This window comes from Schistocerca cancellata, chromosome 2 (assembly GCF_023864275.1).
Source record: "Schistocerca cancellata isolate TAMUIC-IGC-003103 chromosome 2, iqSchCanc2.1, whole genome shotgun sequence".
Classification (NCBI taxonomy): Eukaryota; Metazoa; Arthropoda; class Insecta; order Orthoptera; family Acrididae; genus Schistocerca; species Schistocerca cancellata.
In genome coordinates this window covers 667,883,709-667,901,839 of record NC_064627.1, presented here as the reverse complement: position 1 = coordinate 667,901,839, position 18,131 = coordinate 667,883,709, and the positions used below count along the sequence as shown (strand labels likewise).

At 40.4% G+C, this 18,131-nt stretch overlaps 2 protein-coding genes across 3 annotated transcripts in view; both read right to left on the bottom strand.

Moving 5' to 3' along the window:
* Positions 1 to 18,131, bottom strand: part of LOC126162380 (lysosomal acid glucosylceramidase-like) — a 518,384-nt gene that overhangs the window by 254,560 nt on the left and 245,693 nt on the right. The window lies entirely within an intron of this gene.
* LOC126162382 (lysosomal acid glucosylceramidase-like) overlaps positions 1 to 18,131 on the bottom strand; it is a 126,603-nt gene that overhangs the window by 63,512 nt on the left and 44,960 nt on the right. Inside the window, exon 3 of the mRNA XM_049918852.1 lies at positions 13,678 to 13,819. Coding sequence (XP_049774809.1) covers positions 13,678 to 13,819 — 142 coding nt within the window. The remainder of the gene's footprint in view (positions 1 to 13,677; positions 13,820 to 18,131) is intronic.

Genomic DNA, 18,131 nt, shown 5'->3' with positions numbered 1-18,131 from the left:
TAACAGTTTTTACAACTAAGAAATAAGTTAAAATTGTTGTGCATGGATTTAGCAATCTTATTAAATAAATGTCATTTTAAGCCTACAGCCAAATTTGATAGGTAATACACGACACACACACAAACAAACAAACAAACGCATGGAAAATACAGGGTGAATCACCTGAAACTTGCAGAAATCGAAAGTGCTATTGATGTGCTGTTTTCACAGAATGGATTGGTAGTCAGGGGCTTGTATTGCTAGGCAATCAACAGACTGTAATAGTACTTTGAAACTGTGTTTATTGTGCAAACATACACTTATTAAATTCAACAATGCCTATTGAAATAAAGCTAAATGTAGGGTAAATTAGAATGGTAGTGGTGTTTGTTGCAGGATTCTAGTGCAAGTCGTTTATGAGGTATCGTATTTTGGTAAGCTTCCACACCGACACATCTACAATACCTGTGCTGCCACACACTAAAGAATAACATAAATGGCTACACTAGGTATGTGGATTCTGATCAGTAATGAGACAATTGACCATCACAGGTTGTGTTCAAAATGACCACTAGCAGTGACAATACATGCTTCCAGCCTGGTATGGAACAACTGATACACATGTCCTAACATTTCAGTGGAGACGTTCGAACAGGATGCAGTAATATATTGTTGCTATTTACTTTTAGACAGCGCCTTTCATCTTTCCACACAGAGAAAAGTCTACAGTCGTAAAATCGGGGGGGAATGGGCCAGTTGAGGTGCAAGTCCTCTGTGTCCAATCCAACGATGTGGAAACAATTCGTGAAGGCATGCTGTAGCACTTCATTCGCTATAGGCTGGACAGACATCTTGATGGTACAAAACATTCCTCCTAATCTGCAGAGGAACGCCTTCTAGCATCCATGGCAGATTGCCTACTAAGAGCCTGCAATACTTGCACACATTCAGTGTTTCATCTATGAAAACGGGAGTATGAGCTGATGGTACATTCTCCCACACCAAATGTTTACCCTCAATGGACTCCGACGTTCCACCTGACGAAGCCAACGGGGATTGTCAACAGACCAATAGTGCATGTCTCCATGGTTTACCTGGCCATGATTGGTAAATGTAGCTTCATCTCTAAACAAGACAAATGATATATATGGAGTATCCTGTCGTAATGCCCATGTACAGATGTTAACACAATTCTCATAATCATTTCCATGCACCGCCTGATAGAGAGAGATGTGATAGAGATGGAACCTACGTCGATGGAGAATATGCAGGGCCTGATATGCCTGTTATGCCTGACTCATGTCACTTTCTCATGCTGAAACATCCCCTTAGAAAATTTTATGAATTACTGACATCCAATCTTACAAATTTCCCTTTTCTGACTGACACACGTCCAGATCGTCCGCTCTCAAGATTCTGCCATCTCTCTCCCCACATCCACAACCGCTGTCTCTCTCCCCACATCCACAACCGCTGTCTCTCTCCCCACATCCACCATTGCTGGCGACTCACTTCCAACTGCGCAACGCTACGTGCTGTTCACATCCAACTGCCCAACACTACAATAGCAAATATTCCAACAATGCAAATCAGCCACAGACTGCTCACAGCACAGTCAGTGATTTTCATACAGAGCGCTGCGTGGCGTTACCAACATAAAAACCTAACAGCCTACTTACATTGCGATTGCATGGGATCTAAGGTGTAGATCAACTGCAACAGCAGAAAGAACATTCGTTTCCCACTCCTCTGCCGTCACTTGTTTTCTTCTATTACGTTGTCTAGGTGTTACACAACCATTTCTTGCGGAGCAGGTTGAAGAGATGGATAAATAATTGCCAAGATGGTTGACGACTATTGGGATATCTTGCCATATATGCAGTACAAGAAAAAACTGCATTCTTCCTATGTTCTCCATACACCATGAGCATGTCAGCTTTTTCTGCTTTGGTAAGTTTCATCGTCCATTCATGACCTACTGCTTGCTGTCACACACTGACTATCATGTCACAATGCAGTGCAATGCACCTTTACGCTGAGTGGTATCTTCAACTTTCATAACAGTCATCTGTGGGATAGTATGCAGAACCCCCATGGTATGGTGACAGAGAATCATCGGCATTGGTGGATCTGTGTTGTGTGGGCCGGGATAATTGACGACTATATTTTGGAACCAGTCTTTGCTCCACATCTCCTAACAGGCCGAAATTATTGGCGTCTCTCGCGGGTGACTTTGCCTCCCCTGGCTAGTACATGATAGTGCTCCAGCCCACTTCACCATTAACGTCCGGATGCACATGAACGGTGTCTTCCCTGGTCATTGGATCGGAGGAGAGAGTCCAGTTTCATGGCCTGCTCTTTCTCTGGATCTCAACCCGTGCGATTTCTGGTTATGGGGCCATCTCAAAAGTATCGGGTATGCAGAGCCCACTCCAGATGCCGAGGCACTGGAGCAGCGTATTCTACATCTACATCTACATACATACTCCGCAATCCACCATACGGTGCGTGGCGGAGGGTACCTCGTACCACAACTAGCATCTTCTCTCCCTATTCCACTCCCAAACAGAACGAGGGAAAAATGACTGCCTATATGCCTCTGTACGAGCCCTAATCTCTCTTATCTTATCTTTGAGGTCTTACCGCGAAATGTAAGTTGGCGGCAGTAAAATTGTACTGCAGTCAGCCTCAAATGCTGGTTCTCTAAATTTCCTCAGTAGCGATTCACGAAAAAAAACGCCTCCTTTCCTCCAGAGACTCCCACCCGAGTTCCTGAAGCATTTCCGTAACACTCGCGTGATGACCAAACCTACCAGTAACAAATCTAGCAGCCTGCCTCTGAATTGCTTCTATGTCCTCCCTCAATCCGACCTGATAGGGATCCCAAACGCTCGAGCAGTTCTCAAGAATAGGTCGTATAAGTGTTTTATAAGCGGTCTCCTTTACAGAAGAACCACATCTTCCCAAAATTCTACCAATGAACCGAAGACGACTATCCGCCTAGCCCACAACTTCCATTACATGCTTGTCCCACTTCAATCGCTCTGCAATGTTACGCCCACATATTTAATCGACGTGACTGTGTCAAGCGCTACACTACTGATGGAGTATTCAAACATTACGGGATTCTTTTTCCTATTTATCTGCATTAATTTACATTTATCTATATTTAGAGTTAGTTGCCATTCTTTACACCAATCACAAATCCTGTCCAAGTCATCTTGTATCCTTCTACAGTCACTCAACGACGACACCTTCCCGTACACCACAGCATCGTCAGCAAACAGCCGCACATTGCTATCCACCCTATCCAACAGATCATTTGCGTAGATAGAAAACGACAGCGGTCCTACCACATTTCCCTGAGGCACTCCAGATGATATCCTCACCTCCGATGAACACTCACCATCGAGGACAACGTACTGCGTTCTGTTACTTAAGAAGTCTTCGAGCCACTCACATATTTGGGAACCAATCCCATATACTCGTACCTTAGTTAGGAGTCTGCAGTGGGGCACCGAGTCAAACGCTTTCCGGAAGTCAAGGAATATGGCATCCGCCTGATACCCTTCAGGCACGGTTCGCAAGATATCATGTGAAAAAAGGGCGAGTTGCGTTTCGCAGGAGCGATGCTTTCTAAATCCGTGCTGATGCATGGGCAGCAACTTCTCTGTCTCAAGGAAATTCATTATATTCGAACTGAGACTATGTTGGAGAATCCTGCAACAAACCGATGTTAAGGATATTCATGCTGTCTTAGACACTATTCGGATAAAGCCTGGCCGATTTGAACGTGTGAGACAGAAAATGCTATGGTACGTACACTCATGCGTCTAAGAGCATCGAAACCATTTTCAAAACATATTGTAACCTTGGCTGCATGGTACAGTGCGTATTAAACTGCAGTCTCTGTATCAGTGAATGATTGAATAAACGATGTCTAGCGTGCAAATCATGCATTTTCGGACGTAAGTTCATAGCCCTTTTTTGTTCCATATCCTCTCATCGATCAGTCCTTAGAGTTTGTACACTGTGGGAAAAATCACCCTGTATGCAACAATAAAAGCATGTTAACATTATGAACGACCTCGGATTTGACTGAGCCCACAAAGGCACATGACATTTCAACAGCAACCCAAGAGGCTAAAAAGCGGAGGGTGTCTTATTTTCATTTGTTATATGGTCAATGCAGCGATCAAGTGACAAGGTAAGAAAAATATATAAGCCGTAAAACCTGAGCAAAGACGAACGGTGAATTTTTCTAGCTATTGTACGAGTCACAATTTGACATAAACCGCTGAAGTTAACGTCGCTGGCAAAGGGCATACTGTTATGGCCCCACACATGGGAACGAACATTTCGGGAACGGCGAAGCTGATTCATTGTTTGCTTGTTACCGTCGTGGACATCTAAGGAAAGTGACTGAAGGTCGGTGAAACCACGACTAGGTGACTACGTTGCGTATCCCCATGTGTCATCACCGAAGAACGAAGTTGGATGTCTGCCGATAGGTAAAGTTGAATAGGCGCCGTTCTTTGGCACACCTGACGACAGAGAACAGCACTATTGCAGGCGTTAAGTGTTTCGGAATACACCGTTCAGTGCACATTGTTAAACATGTGGCTCCGCAACAGGCGATCCCTGTGTGTTCCCTTGTTGATTCAAGGACATCGCCAATGACGATTCCCGTGAGCGCGAGATCATAGAGTTTGAACTGCGGCCTATGGAAATATGTCGCTTGGACGGATGAATTTCCTTACACCAGGTCATTGGTCCTAACAGGATACAGTGGGGGCGGTGTTATGCTGTGGAAGACATTCACCTGTGCTTTCATGATAGTAATCGAAGGCAGCATGACAGATGTGGACTTCGTGTAAATTACTGCGGACCACCTGCGCGCCTTCGCGCTTGATGTGTTTCCCAACGGCGATGTCATGATTCAGCAGAATAGCTCTAGGTGCTACACGTGCACAACAGTCCTACAATGTTCGAGGTACATGAAATTGAATCCACGTTGATGTCCTGGCCAGCAAATGCGCCTTATAAGAACCCGATGGAACATATCGGAGACACTATCGGACCCTAGATCCATATCTTCAAACCACGAGCGCGTAATTTACAGTAATGGCGTAGACAGTTGGTGCCACATACCTCCGAAAAATCTACTAACGACTTGTCGAAGCCACGTCGGGCAGAATCGCTGCTGTATTGCGTTCCGAAAGTGAACAAACACGCCATTAAGTAGGTGCCCATAATGTTTTAGTTCATCAGGGTCATTGTAATTTCATCAACTTATGTGTTAAATGGCGTTCTCAAATATTAATGACGACCAGCCGCTACCCACATTTTAAATGTAGATCAACATTTCTGCTGCGTTCCATGCTACAGCTGAGGTTCACAACCAGGCAATACCTATCGTCTGTGGTAAAACTTAATTTTCTGAAGGGTGAAACAAAAAATGGTTTGATTATGGTTTGGTCATGACTAGATAAGTTTAAAAAATAAACTGTAGTCTCATTATTTACGCTCCGATATATCTAGACTCCATCATCATCAACATGATTATCTAGATGACATACACTGCTCGATAAAAGTCGCTTCTAATCTTCTCCATGCGTTTTCATCGTCGGCGATATGAATGCATGTGGTTCCCGTATCTTTGTCATGTGATATGCGCAGCTTCCATTAGAATGCCGTTTCAATTTTTAACTCCTGTAAGGCAGTAAACCATTTCGTTAGTCCATCTGCCACCGATTCACCTGACTAGATGACCTGTCCATCCTCACTTCATTTGCATTACAGTCAGAACTATCTCTTCCTCTCCAATTTGTTCCCTCATCTATTTGCTTTTTCTCCTGTGTCTCTTCGTGAATCAAATCGTGCATCTTGCTATTTTTCACTGACCAGCCCATGGTTTGAATGACAGCTGTATGTTAAGTTCCTGACTCATTTTCGCAAGGCATAACTGATAATATAGACAAATTTTCCTATGCAGACACATCAGAAGCTAGGTTCTGCTAACTTTATTTGGTTCATGAAAGCTGCTGCAGGCTATCTTTACTCTTCCATTTATGACATTCTCTCCTATTTGGTAGCAATTTTAGAATAGTTAAAGGAAATATCAACTATGTCCTCGATTGCAGCTCTGTAATCACACAATAGAAATACAGGAGCGCTGGCGCGCTGGGTGGACTTATAACCCAGGCAAATTAGAAAGAAAATCAGCAAATGGGGGAAAAAATTTATAATGTTTTGGAACTTCCGGAAAGTACTCATGTGGGGTATAGTAATAACAAACATAATAGTTCCCCTTCGTCGGGGAGGCGCGTCCCCCTTTTATCCCCTCCAAAAGTCAGTTTGTGCCATACTTAAATTTATACGCAAAATGGCTCATTTTTCGAATAGAGCTCTTATTAGTAAATACATTTCTCGCAAAATTTTACACGAAAAAGATATTTTTATCTTTTCATTTATACGAATAGAATTTAAGGTATAAGAATTGGAAAAAAATTCTGTTAACATAATAGTTTGCAGTTTTTGTTGCTTAGCAAAATATTTAAATGAAAAGCGTAATCAAGTGTATGGAAATATTTTTAGCCAATATACTAGTAGTCTACTTGATGATATTTCATTTGCGATCAGTACTGTTGTATCAGGAGCAAGTGCCAACAATGAATGTGATTTGCAGAGTATCCATGTAGACGTAGATGCAGAAACCGTCAGCTTCCCCTTCCCCCTCACTCAGCGCTCTCGTACCACGATTGTCGGTGGCGTTTCTTCCTACCCAGTGTCCAGTTCAGTTGAGTTAATGTCGTGAACTATCAAAGTAGTGCCAGAGAGTTCTGTTTTTGTGACAGTATTCATCAGTTTGTGGTGTTATGAAGTGCTTCTTCTTAGTCTCTTTTATTTGTCTGGACTGAGAAAACAATAATCCCTGGACCCTGCTACATGTTTTATTTGTGGTAAACCAGTTTAGGAAGGAGAGACATCAATAGTGACGAAGGGTTTGGAAACTCTGATACGCGTCAGTAGAAGAATGAGACTCATAATTTTCTACAGAACGCTGGACTGATTGAAGTGCATAAGGTATGTCGACGTGAATATATTAAGGGACATAATTTAAGAAAACTAATTAATCATAATGTTGCACAAGCAGATGATAAAAGTTTGAGATTCATTGCCTCTTATCTATTCAATTTCTAAAAAGACTGTTTCATAGGTGCTGAAAAGTGTGATATGGAGGCGAAAACAAAACAACCACTCCACAAACGTCGTGGAGTGTTTGAAGTTCGCTCTTTAACTGTGAAACATGCGCTGCTTGAGAAAGAAAAGAAACGCGATGATGATTTCGGCAGAAAGGTTGCCGAACGCATCAATAGTGTTTTTCGTTTAGTAGCTGCAGAAGCACGTTATCATCAAGATTGCTATGCTAAATTAGTGGCGAACCCCTCCTCTGTTCGAAAAAGAGGTCGCCCTCTAGATACCAACTTTATTGCCGCTTTTCAAGAATTATGCAAATTTATAGATAGTTCAGAGGAATGTCAATTTTCACTGCTCGATTTGTTGCAAAAAGTGAAGGAATGTCTCCAAGAAGGAGAGACAATGATTATAAAAACTCTGAAAAATAAATGGACTGAACACTTCGGTGATGTAGTCTTGTTTACCACAATGACAAAAAATCCCCCAGTTGTATGTTTTCGTGGCAGTGGCCACAAACTTTTGAGTCAGTGGAACAATGAACGAGCTGTTAATGAAAAAGGTGAGAGAAAGAGAATAGCAGCTAACATCCGTGAAGATATAAGATTGACTCCTTACAGTATTGCCGATTATCCAGATATCAATGACCTGACAGAGAATGTTGCAGTTATGGTTTCTGATACCTTACACGAATTTGTGAAGGATGTGGTTTTGTCAAAAAAGAAAGGCAGTGAACAGTCCCCTTTAAAAAAAAAAGTGCAGCAATATCCCATGCGATTGTGTTAGCTACCAGGCCTCTTTCATTTAATCTAACCACTGCAACTTGATCTTGCAGGGTACTTGTTTTGTAAAGTGGTATAAAAAAACATTGTTGAAATTGTCGCGAATGTGGGTTTCTGCCCTTCATATAGCACTGTGGCTTTATGTGAGGCTTCTGCCGTTGAGTTCTGGAAACCAAATATTGAAATGATTCGTACTCGCAGATCAGGTGTGTGACTCCAGGGAGAGCGATAGAACATCAGAAAGTAACGAAACTCTCTGTCATGGCGAGCTCTACTGAAACAGCAAGTGCCCAAAACATTAGTCTCCTAACATTTCGGAGGCAGAATAGAGTTGGAATTGAACAAATTGCTCTGCAAAATGTCTACTTAGAACAATCATTCACTAAAGCAGCAGTGCCTATCAGTCACGATTTTACTTGAATGATGCGAAAGCTCTTATAGCTTTCTATTCCTGCAAGGCAACGTTTTATGGAGAAAACCACAATTGGAGAAACGTACACGCAATCAAATGTATTAGCGCTTTCATTCATTAACAACCCGCCCACAGATTATAACACTATTTTAACTGCTTTTACTAAGGACATCACAGAGAGTAAGAAAACCATACAGCAAACATGTATCGTAACGTTTGATCAAACACTCCACATGAAAGCTAAAGATGTAGTTGCACTGAAGGCTAATGGAGGGAATGAGCTATTCACTAATGTAGTCATTCGATTAGGAGGATTTTACTTGATAATGTCTTTTCTAGGAGCAATAGGATTCTTAATGAGAGACAGTGGATTCTCTCAACATCTGGAGACTGTATATGCTGCAGTTTCTGTTCCCCATATACTTTCTGGTCATGCATACACGAGGGCGATTCAGGCTCACTCTGCAGTCATGCGTGCTTTTTCCGTCATAATACTGGAGGAAATGGCAGTCATGGAGAAGGAGAAGCTACATTTTAAAGACTGTACTTCTGATAAGAGTGGAAACAGTGCATCGTTCGGCGATATGGAAAAAGTTCAAGTGATTGAAAAGCTGAAAAATAAATTTGTCAACACAATGGATGATATTAAGTAAAGAAGGAAAACTTTCCAGTTATGGATACAATACATTCATCTTGTCATCTTGGCATTGCATTTCACCAAAGCAGAGGTATGGGGAATTGGGAGCTCCATATAGAATGTGTGAGAGCTAAGCTCCCAGTATTCCATGCAACTGGACACTTTCCTTATGCTAAGGCGTGTCATTTGTGCCTCCGGGACATGGAAAAACTGAAAGAAACCATGAAACCCGCAGAGTTCGATAAATTCACCAAGGACAGTTTCTTCAAGGTTAGACGCTCTGGTAAGTATTGGAGTGAACTATGGACCGACATGACGATAGAACAAACGCTTATGACGAACCTGAAGAGTGTTGGTGGTGTTTCACACGGAAGAGGTTTCATCGGTAGTGTGTTGAACCGATGGATTTGCGGTATACCAATAGCTCATCACATATGTGAAGCTGTGGAACACTTCTGCAATTTACACTGGGTTTCGAGTGATCAACATGTCGAACTGAGGAGTGGGAGAATAGAAATTGTCGACAAAATTTGCAGAACATTTCCGCTGTGGTTGCAGCAACATACTCAATTTGCTTATAAGGAGCAATTGTATTCATTAGGATCTGGATTAGTAGCTTCTCAGGAAGTAAACTGCTACGAAGCAGTAGCAGTAGCTGTGAAGAAGCTCTTCGAACAATAGTTACTGTCTCGCCAAAATTTGGTTCTCTGAAGCTTAAGCGATCCGCCATGGTTAGGACAATATGCATGTCAATTGTTAGGCTTGAAAAAAATATAACTGAAGTAGATGCAACGCAGTTATTACAGAGTATACTGTGCACGTTTTATTGACCTGATGATTTAAAGGATTCCTTCACATACGAATTATCGGATGTACCAATGTCTCTGTTTGACAGCAGTGCATTGATGAGGAAAACAAAAAAAGTCGTGGCTGTACAATCTTTTCAATCAAGCACCTGAAAAGAGTGTTGACAATAATAAATCGAAGTTCTTTGTTACAGACGGAGGGTATCTTATCCACCACGTCGTGTGGCCCGAGAATGGAACTTTTGGTGACATTTATAAAACCTTAATAGCCTATATTCAGGTACATTACAAAGATGTTGCTGTTGTATTTGACGGATATTCAGAAAGCTCTCTGAACATAAAAACTATTGAACGGCAAAGACGAACAATGAAGTGGACCTCACGAGAAATTTTCTTTAATGCAGACGTTTAATGCAGAAATTAAGACGTTATGCATTGAATCGCAGTCTGCCTTTCTTAGTAACCTCAGCAATAAGGGAATGTTTATTGCACAGCTTGTTCTAAAACTAGACAGTTTTGATTCAGGTTCTTGCGGATGACGATGCAAATGTCGAAATTGTTACAAAAGCAATAAATGCCTCAAAATTTTACCAGCAAGGGATTATAGTGGTCCAAGTTGTAGATCTCCGTGTGCTACTTATCGCCCTTGCTCCAGACGACACAGACATAATCCTGATGAAGAAAGGTAAAGGTAGCATCAGAACAGGGTGTTACAGTTCTAAAGATATGCGTAATTCCTCACTCGTTCATGAATTCAAGAATTCAGTGCTGTTTCTTCATGCAGTAAGTGATTGTGACAGCACTAGCCCTGTTTGGGAAAGGAAATCTGCAAGCTTTCCAACTATTCAACCGGTATCCCTACCTTCACAATATTCCACAGGTATTCAACGATCCTGCTCCCTCTGCTGATACCATTGCAAAAGCAGGAGAGAAATTTATACTCTCTCACTACACAAAAATAGTAGAGAGTCCTTATGATAACTTAAAAGCCATTCAATTTAAATGTTTTAATGTACTTGTGGATCAGGCAAACAATGCTGTCACAGTCTCTCGTTTGCCACCCACTACTGATGCACGACGCCTGCACTCTTACCGAGTTTACCTACAAGTCCTGCTACGGCTGAGAAACAGCTAGGATCACAGAAACTGAGGCTGGAGGGAATCAGACTCGTCCCTCTCCCCGATTCACATGAAACGACCATCTGCTACTGATTTCATGCGGCTGCACTCAAGGATGCAGAAGAAACTGCGGGTGTGTGAAAGCTGACCTAATTTGCACAACAATGTGCAAAAACTGTCGTGGACAAAGCTGCACTAATGTGCCTCGCAGTGGTTTGACAGAAGATTTGGATGATTGTTTTATGTAAAAAAAATATTTACGAATTTATTTGCTTGACAGATATTGTGGTATTTTCGCTGTCTACATGCTGTACATATGATTGTAAATATACTACAACAAAAGTAATTGTTGATTAGTTTTTCAGTAATTCGTAATGTTCATGAAAAACGATTTTAATTCCAATAATTTAAGTTTGCATAAATCTAAAGTAAAAGTCTATAAAGCAAAATTGTTCGGTATAAATGAACGTCTGTTTTAAACGAAATTTCACTTTCTTTTACCTACGAATTTTAGCACTCATAAACTAATTACCTTGTTTAAACATGCATTTGACCATCTCTCGGTAGATTTCACTAGAAATATTTTCTGTCATAGAAAATGAACCGTTTTTCATGAAGTTTGGAAAAATGAAAATAAATTACATTAGGGGGTAGGGGAAAGGGAAGCTCCTCCGATAGGGAAGGGAACTTTTCTGTTTTCTACTTCTTATCCCCGAAGAGTGTTTTCCCAAGTTTCTAAACTTTATAAATTCCCCCCCCCCCCCTCTATTATTTCCAATTTTTCTGGACTATTAGAGGTAAGAGAAGAAACTCACAGGAAATCATCTTATCTGCAGTAGTGACATATGAAAGATACCAGCTTAAACTATTATGTGCGTCCGAAAAAAATAATAGTTGCATAGGGCAGACTATTTTAGACCTTCACGAAAAAGTGAAGCTACAGATTACAAGAGACACCGAACGTATAATCTGTTTAAAGTTACTTTAGGATTAACAGGTACGAAGGAAGCAACGGAAGGGGAAGTTGAGGGGGGAGGGGGGGAAGCCTACACGGAAAGCATTGAATGCCTTTGATTTTGCTTCATGTCTTTTTTATTTCATTTGTTGTTAGTGGTATTTGTTGTGTGGTACTAAACAATGTCAGAAAGAAGTTCGTTAAAAATTACGAGTGGAAAAGTTCCCCGTCGTTCTTTTGGCCAGGGGATGGTCATGTGAGGTCAGCCGAGACAAAAATATTACACGTTATAAATATCCCTCTTAACAGTGTAATAGCTGCAATAATGAGATACGGTTACTCGTATCGTTCTTAATAAGATATGTTTTCTCACCACAATAAACACAAATAAATATTTTTTATTCTGTTAGAAATAATCAACCGGATCAGAATTTAAAAACCTAACTATTTGTTTCTAGTAATGAAACCAAACGGGCGACCACTTAGCACGTGACGCAAGAGTGGACCGTTTGGCGTCACGTTTTACTGAAATTATCTCGTATTAGGAAATTCTGAGAGTGTTGCAGTCTGTAGTCGATGAAAATGTGATGAGATTTAGTTTGCATAATGTGTACACCTAACTTCAATAACATAAAAATTTTCAACATGTCGGAAATTCGGTAACGTTGTCAAAAATGCGTTTTCGTAAACTGTCCCTGTAACGTATTAATAATTTATCACGGCAAATAAAACTAAACTGAAATCATAGTGTAGTTCTTTCAGATCACGCCAATGCAAGTTCCCTATTCGTACAATGAATAGTTTGCCATTTTGATTGAGTTGAATAAGTCGTAAGACTATCCTTACGTTCCGCGAGGGATGTGGCAATTATGTTCCGCAACTCCGCCTGTCGCCACAGATATATCAATGCTAAGATAAGAATATGGATTCTTACGTATTACGCTGTGAATAAATGGAGGTGAAGCTACAGTGTGTCATGATTTGCGTCGACACACCTATGTTTCTTTTAATTACTAGTGTAAATATGATTGTTCTCTCAGTCTAACTGGAACCTGAGTGTTTGCTGTTGCGTAATACACAGTGTGTCACAGTTCCGTTAGGACTGTGGCTCTGAAAAATAAAAGTTGTGGATTATTTTCGCAAAATTGCCGTATTTATTGAAGATAGTCTCCTCCTGAGTCAAAACACAGCTGAGATCGTTTTAAAAGTGTTTTGAAACTGTCACTGTAGTCCTTTTTTGGAGTTGCAATTAGTAGTGCAATAGAATGTTCTTGGAAGTCCTTAACTGCGTCGTAATGGTATCGCTTCATTTCCAACATCAATTTGTGGAGCAACCAGAAGTCGACTGGGGCCAGATCCGACGAATACGGTGGGTAACCCGGAAGTGTGATCCATTTGCTGGCCAAAATCTCGTACACAGTCTTCTCCCTGTGAGCTGCTACGTCGTCATGGAGGAGCAGCCAGGAACCTGCCCTTCGGTGTTCGGGTCGCATTCGACGAATACACGGCCTCAACCTCTGGAGAACACAAAAACCCTGATGTTGCCTCACTGCTCCACTGCCATATTCCGACGAGTATCAGTGATGTACTGTTACATTCGCGACTAGGATGCCAGCTGCAGTAGACTTTCTGCACAGTTGTTTTCGACACTCCAAGGATCGTAATGCCGCATCTCGCCACGAGATAGCATTGCAGTTTGGAACTTCACACAAGCACTCCTAACGGAACTGGGACACACTGAGTGTGCTACATGCGAGACGAGCAGTCCTGTTACGTGAGGTTGGCCCTACCTGAGCAGGTGCTGCTGGGTGTCCGAGCTGAGCGCCTTGATGTTGAAGGCGGTGGAGTCCGTCATGCCGCCACCAAAGCCCAGCATCTGCTGGAACTGCTGGCTCGTGTCCACCCGCAGGCGAGCCGCTCCGGACCGCAGCTCTGCAACCACACAACAGGACTGCAGCAAGACTGGCATGCTGCATGTGATCAGCAGTATAGATTTGTTGTCTCTATCCGGAGACTGGCTCGATACGCCTTTTCGCGCTAGTCCACTCTGTTTAAGCCTTTCGTCTCTGTGTAGCAAGTGCAAGAAACACCTTTTTGAATATGTTCACTGAAGTCAAGCTCTACTCTCCCTCTACAATTTTTACAAACTCCCTACCTCCCCCAACACACATACATACACGGGTGGTTATGATTAAAGTACGGCTATTAACTGAGGTCCAGTGTGGGCTGTACGTATTGTACAGAAGAGAAACTTGTACACATGCTAATGTGGAACCGAGTTGCACCGAAAAAAGAGTTCCAATTTTGGCCATCAGGTGCAATACTGGCCCTGTACAGCATCTCGTCGACATCTTCCATGCTCACATTGAGATAATTGTATAAGAAGCAGATGACAATAAAATCAAAATTTTCCTTTCCTCACTTGTTTGACCTTCCGACGTCCCATTCCTAATGGAAACATTTCTATAGATTATTCTTGCAGTCACAGCTCCAGAATAGCACCTGGTGGCCAAAATTGGAACAATTTTTTCCTCAGCGTAAATCGGTTCTACATTAACGCTCTAGAATAACTACCACGTTTGGTTGCCATATGGTAATTATAGCCAACACTGGAACTCTGTGAGTAACTGCGCTTTAATTGTAACTACCATATACCTTCTATTAGTCAAGCCATGCCACACAGCTTCTTCTTCCTGATTCGATTCAGTGTCATTTCATTTGCCCTCCAATGCACCCAGACTAATCTTCAGTATTCTTCTGTAACTCCACATTTCACAAGTTTCACATGTTTTTCTGTTCATAAAATATTTTCGTACTGTAGCAAGCCAGCATTTTACATGCTTTTTGCTTCTGCCATTGTCAGCTTGTTTACTATTCAAACTTACTAATCTGATGTCTCTAGTATTATCAGATTAGATTAGATTAGATTAGATTTACTTTCATTCCAATTGATCCTTAGTGAGGAGGTCCTCCAGGATGTAGAACATGTCAGAAAAACAATAATACATGACAAATATTTACAACTGAAACAAATAAACTAATGTACCTTCCACAGGTCCCAAGTGGAATGATCGCCATTTTTTTAATGAAAACTATATGAAAGAATCATTTTATAAACACTAATGCACTGAATTTTAAAAAAAATTTATTATTTATAAGGTAATAAACATGTAATAGAACTACTATAATACTTATTTACAATGAACACATTACTGCGCTGAAATGGTGCAGAAGTTAGATTGTACTTACACACACAAACACACACACACACACACACACTTATTTACAATGAACACATTACTGCACTGAAACTGTGCAGAAGTTGATTCTAATGAGAAATTCATCAATGGAGTAGAAGGAGTTGATCAACAATAAATCCCTTAGGCTTCTCTTAAACTGGTTGTCAAGCTTTTTATGGCTGCTGGCAAGTTATTTAAAATGTGTGTTCCTGAATAATGCACACCTTTTTGATCAAGAGTAAGCGACTTTAAATCCTTGTGAAGATTATTCTTATTTATAGTATTGATTCCATGAATTGAGCAATTGGTTTGAAAAAGTGGCATATTTTTAATGACAAATATCATTAAGGAATGAAGGTATTGGGAAGCAGTAGTTAGTACCCTCAGTTCCCTAAACAGGCTTCTGCAGAATGTTCTTGAGTTCACACCACATATAACTCTTACTGCACGTTTTTGTGCCCAGAAAACTTTAGCTTGGCTTGATGAATTGCCCCAAAAAATAATTCCATATGACATTATGGAAGAAAGTAAGCATAGTATGCCAGCTTTTTCATTTTTATATCCCCTATGTCTGACACAATTCGCATTGCAAATAGAGATTTGTTAAGACACTTCACCAGTTCTGTGGTGTGCTCCTCCCAGTTGAATTTATTATCAAACTGTAATCCCAATAATTTAACACTGTCCACTTCTTTTATCTGCTTCTCATTGTATGTTAGGCATATACTCATGACACACCCCTTACAAGTTCTGAACTTCATGTAATGTGTTTTTTCAAAGTTTAGTGACAAAGAATTGGCTAGGAACCAGTGATTAATGTCCACAAATATTTTATTAGGCGATCCTTCTCAGACTACACTTGATTTTCTATTTATTGCAATGTCTGTATCATTGGCAAACAAAACGAAATTGACATCTTGTAGTGTTACTGATGATAGGTCGTTGATATACACAAGAAAAAGTAAGGGCCCTAAAATGGAACCTTGTGAGACCCCACATGTAATTAGTTCCCAGCTGGATGATGCCTGATAGTTTAATACATGTCTCTTTCCTAATAACACCCTTTGTTTCCTGCCAGAGATATAAGATTTGAACCATTTTGCGGCATTTCCTGTTACACCATAATATTCTAATTCACTTAAAAAGATATTGTGATTTACACAGTCAAATGCCTTTGACAGATCACAAAATATATTGGTTGCCGGCAATTTTTTGTCTAATAAATCAAGCACATTTTCACTATAAGTGTAGATAGCCTTCTCATGATCAGAACCCTTTAGAAATCCGAACTGCGAATTTGACAGTATGTTATTTGAGATAAGATGGTTATAAAGCTGATTGTACATTACTTATTCTAAAATTTTTGAAAATGCTGACAAAAGTGAAATTGGATGGAAATTTGAAGCTGCTTCTTTATCTCCTTTCTTAAACAGTGGCTTAACTTCAGCATATTTCAACCGTTCAGGAAATATTCCACTGATAAACGACTGGTTACACAGATAGCTTAATATGTTACTTCACTCAGAATCACATTGTTTAATTAACTCTGTTGATATTTCATCATACCCACTAGCTGTTTTTGATTTTAAAGATTTTATCATGGACATGCAGGGATAGTAAAGGTCAAATTCATATTATGGAGGTTACTTGAAATGTCTGGTCTGAGATATTCCATAGCAGCATCTACAGAACCTGACAACCCCATCTTTTCAGTAGCAGTTATCAAATGTTTTTTAAAAAGTTCTGCAACACTGTACACATCTGTCACTAAAAAATGGTTCAAATGGCTCTGAGCACTATGCGACTTAACTTCTGAGGTCATCAACCACCTAGAACTTAGAACTAATTAAACCTAACTAACCTAAGGACATCACACACATCCATGCCCGAGGCAGGATTCGAACCTGCGACTGTAACAGTCACACAGTTCCAGACTGTAGCGCCTAGAACCACACGGCCATTCAGGCCGGCTATCCGTCACCAATGTATCATTTATTCTTAATGCTATTTGTCCCTCTTCATGTCTGCTTCCACTGGTCTCCTCCTTCACTATATCCCATATTATCTTTATTTTGTTGTCTGATATGACTATCTTTTCCTTGTAATATATTTGCGTTGATGTCTGTATTACAGTCTTTAATATTTTGCAATATTTCTTGTGATGTGCTATAGCATCAACATCAGAACTGTTTCGAATTGACAGATACAGTTATCTTTTTGTTTTACAAAATACGCCTATTCTTTGAGTAATCCATGGCTTCTTTATAGAATTTGCTCTAACCTTGGTTAGTTTTAGGGGAAAACAGTGTTCAAATAAGGTAAGGGCTTTATTAGCAAAAGTGTAATATTTTTCATTCATGCCATGAGCACTGTAAACATCAGTCCAGTGAATGTCTCTGAGGAGTGTCCTATAATAATCAATTTTTGGCTTATTGATTACCCTCTTGAGCTCAGATTTAACATTTTATATCCTGTTCAGTATTAACATTTAACAGAAGAAACTGCAATTCATGGCCATAGAGGCCACTGACTATTTGTTTTGTAACATAATTTTGTTCATTGGACTTTTCTATAAAGATATTGTCAATGGTTGTTTGTGAGCAATTGGCTACCCTAGTGGGGAACTTTACAGTTGGAATTAAGCTGAATGATAGTGTTACTAACTCAAATAAGTTCTTATTGGGAGAGTCTTTAAGGAAATCTACACTGAAATCAACAGCAACCACTATTTCTTTGTTTTTGTTGTTAAATTGGCCAGTTCAGCTACAAGGTGGTTTATGAACAGATTAAAGTTACCTGGAGGTGTTTGATATACACGTAATATTATGAAGGATTTTTGTGAAATTCTACTTCTGTTGCACATGCTTCCAAATGCTGTTCTAGGCAGAATTTATGAAAGTCTATGTTCTTAAATTTATGACAGTTCCTGATGAATGTGGCAACTCTTCCTTTCTCCATTTCCACTCTACAAAAGTGAGATGCCAACCTAAACCCTGTGACACTTA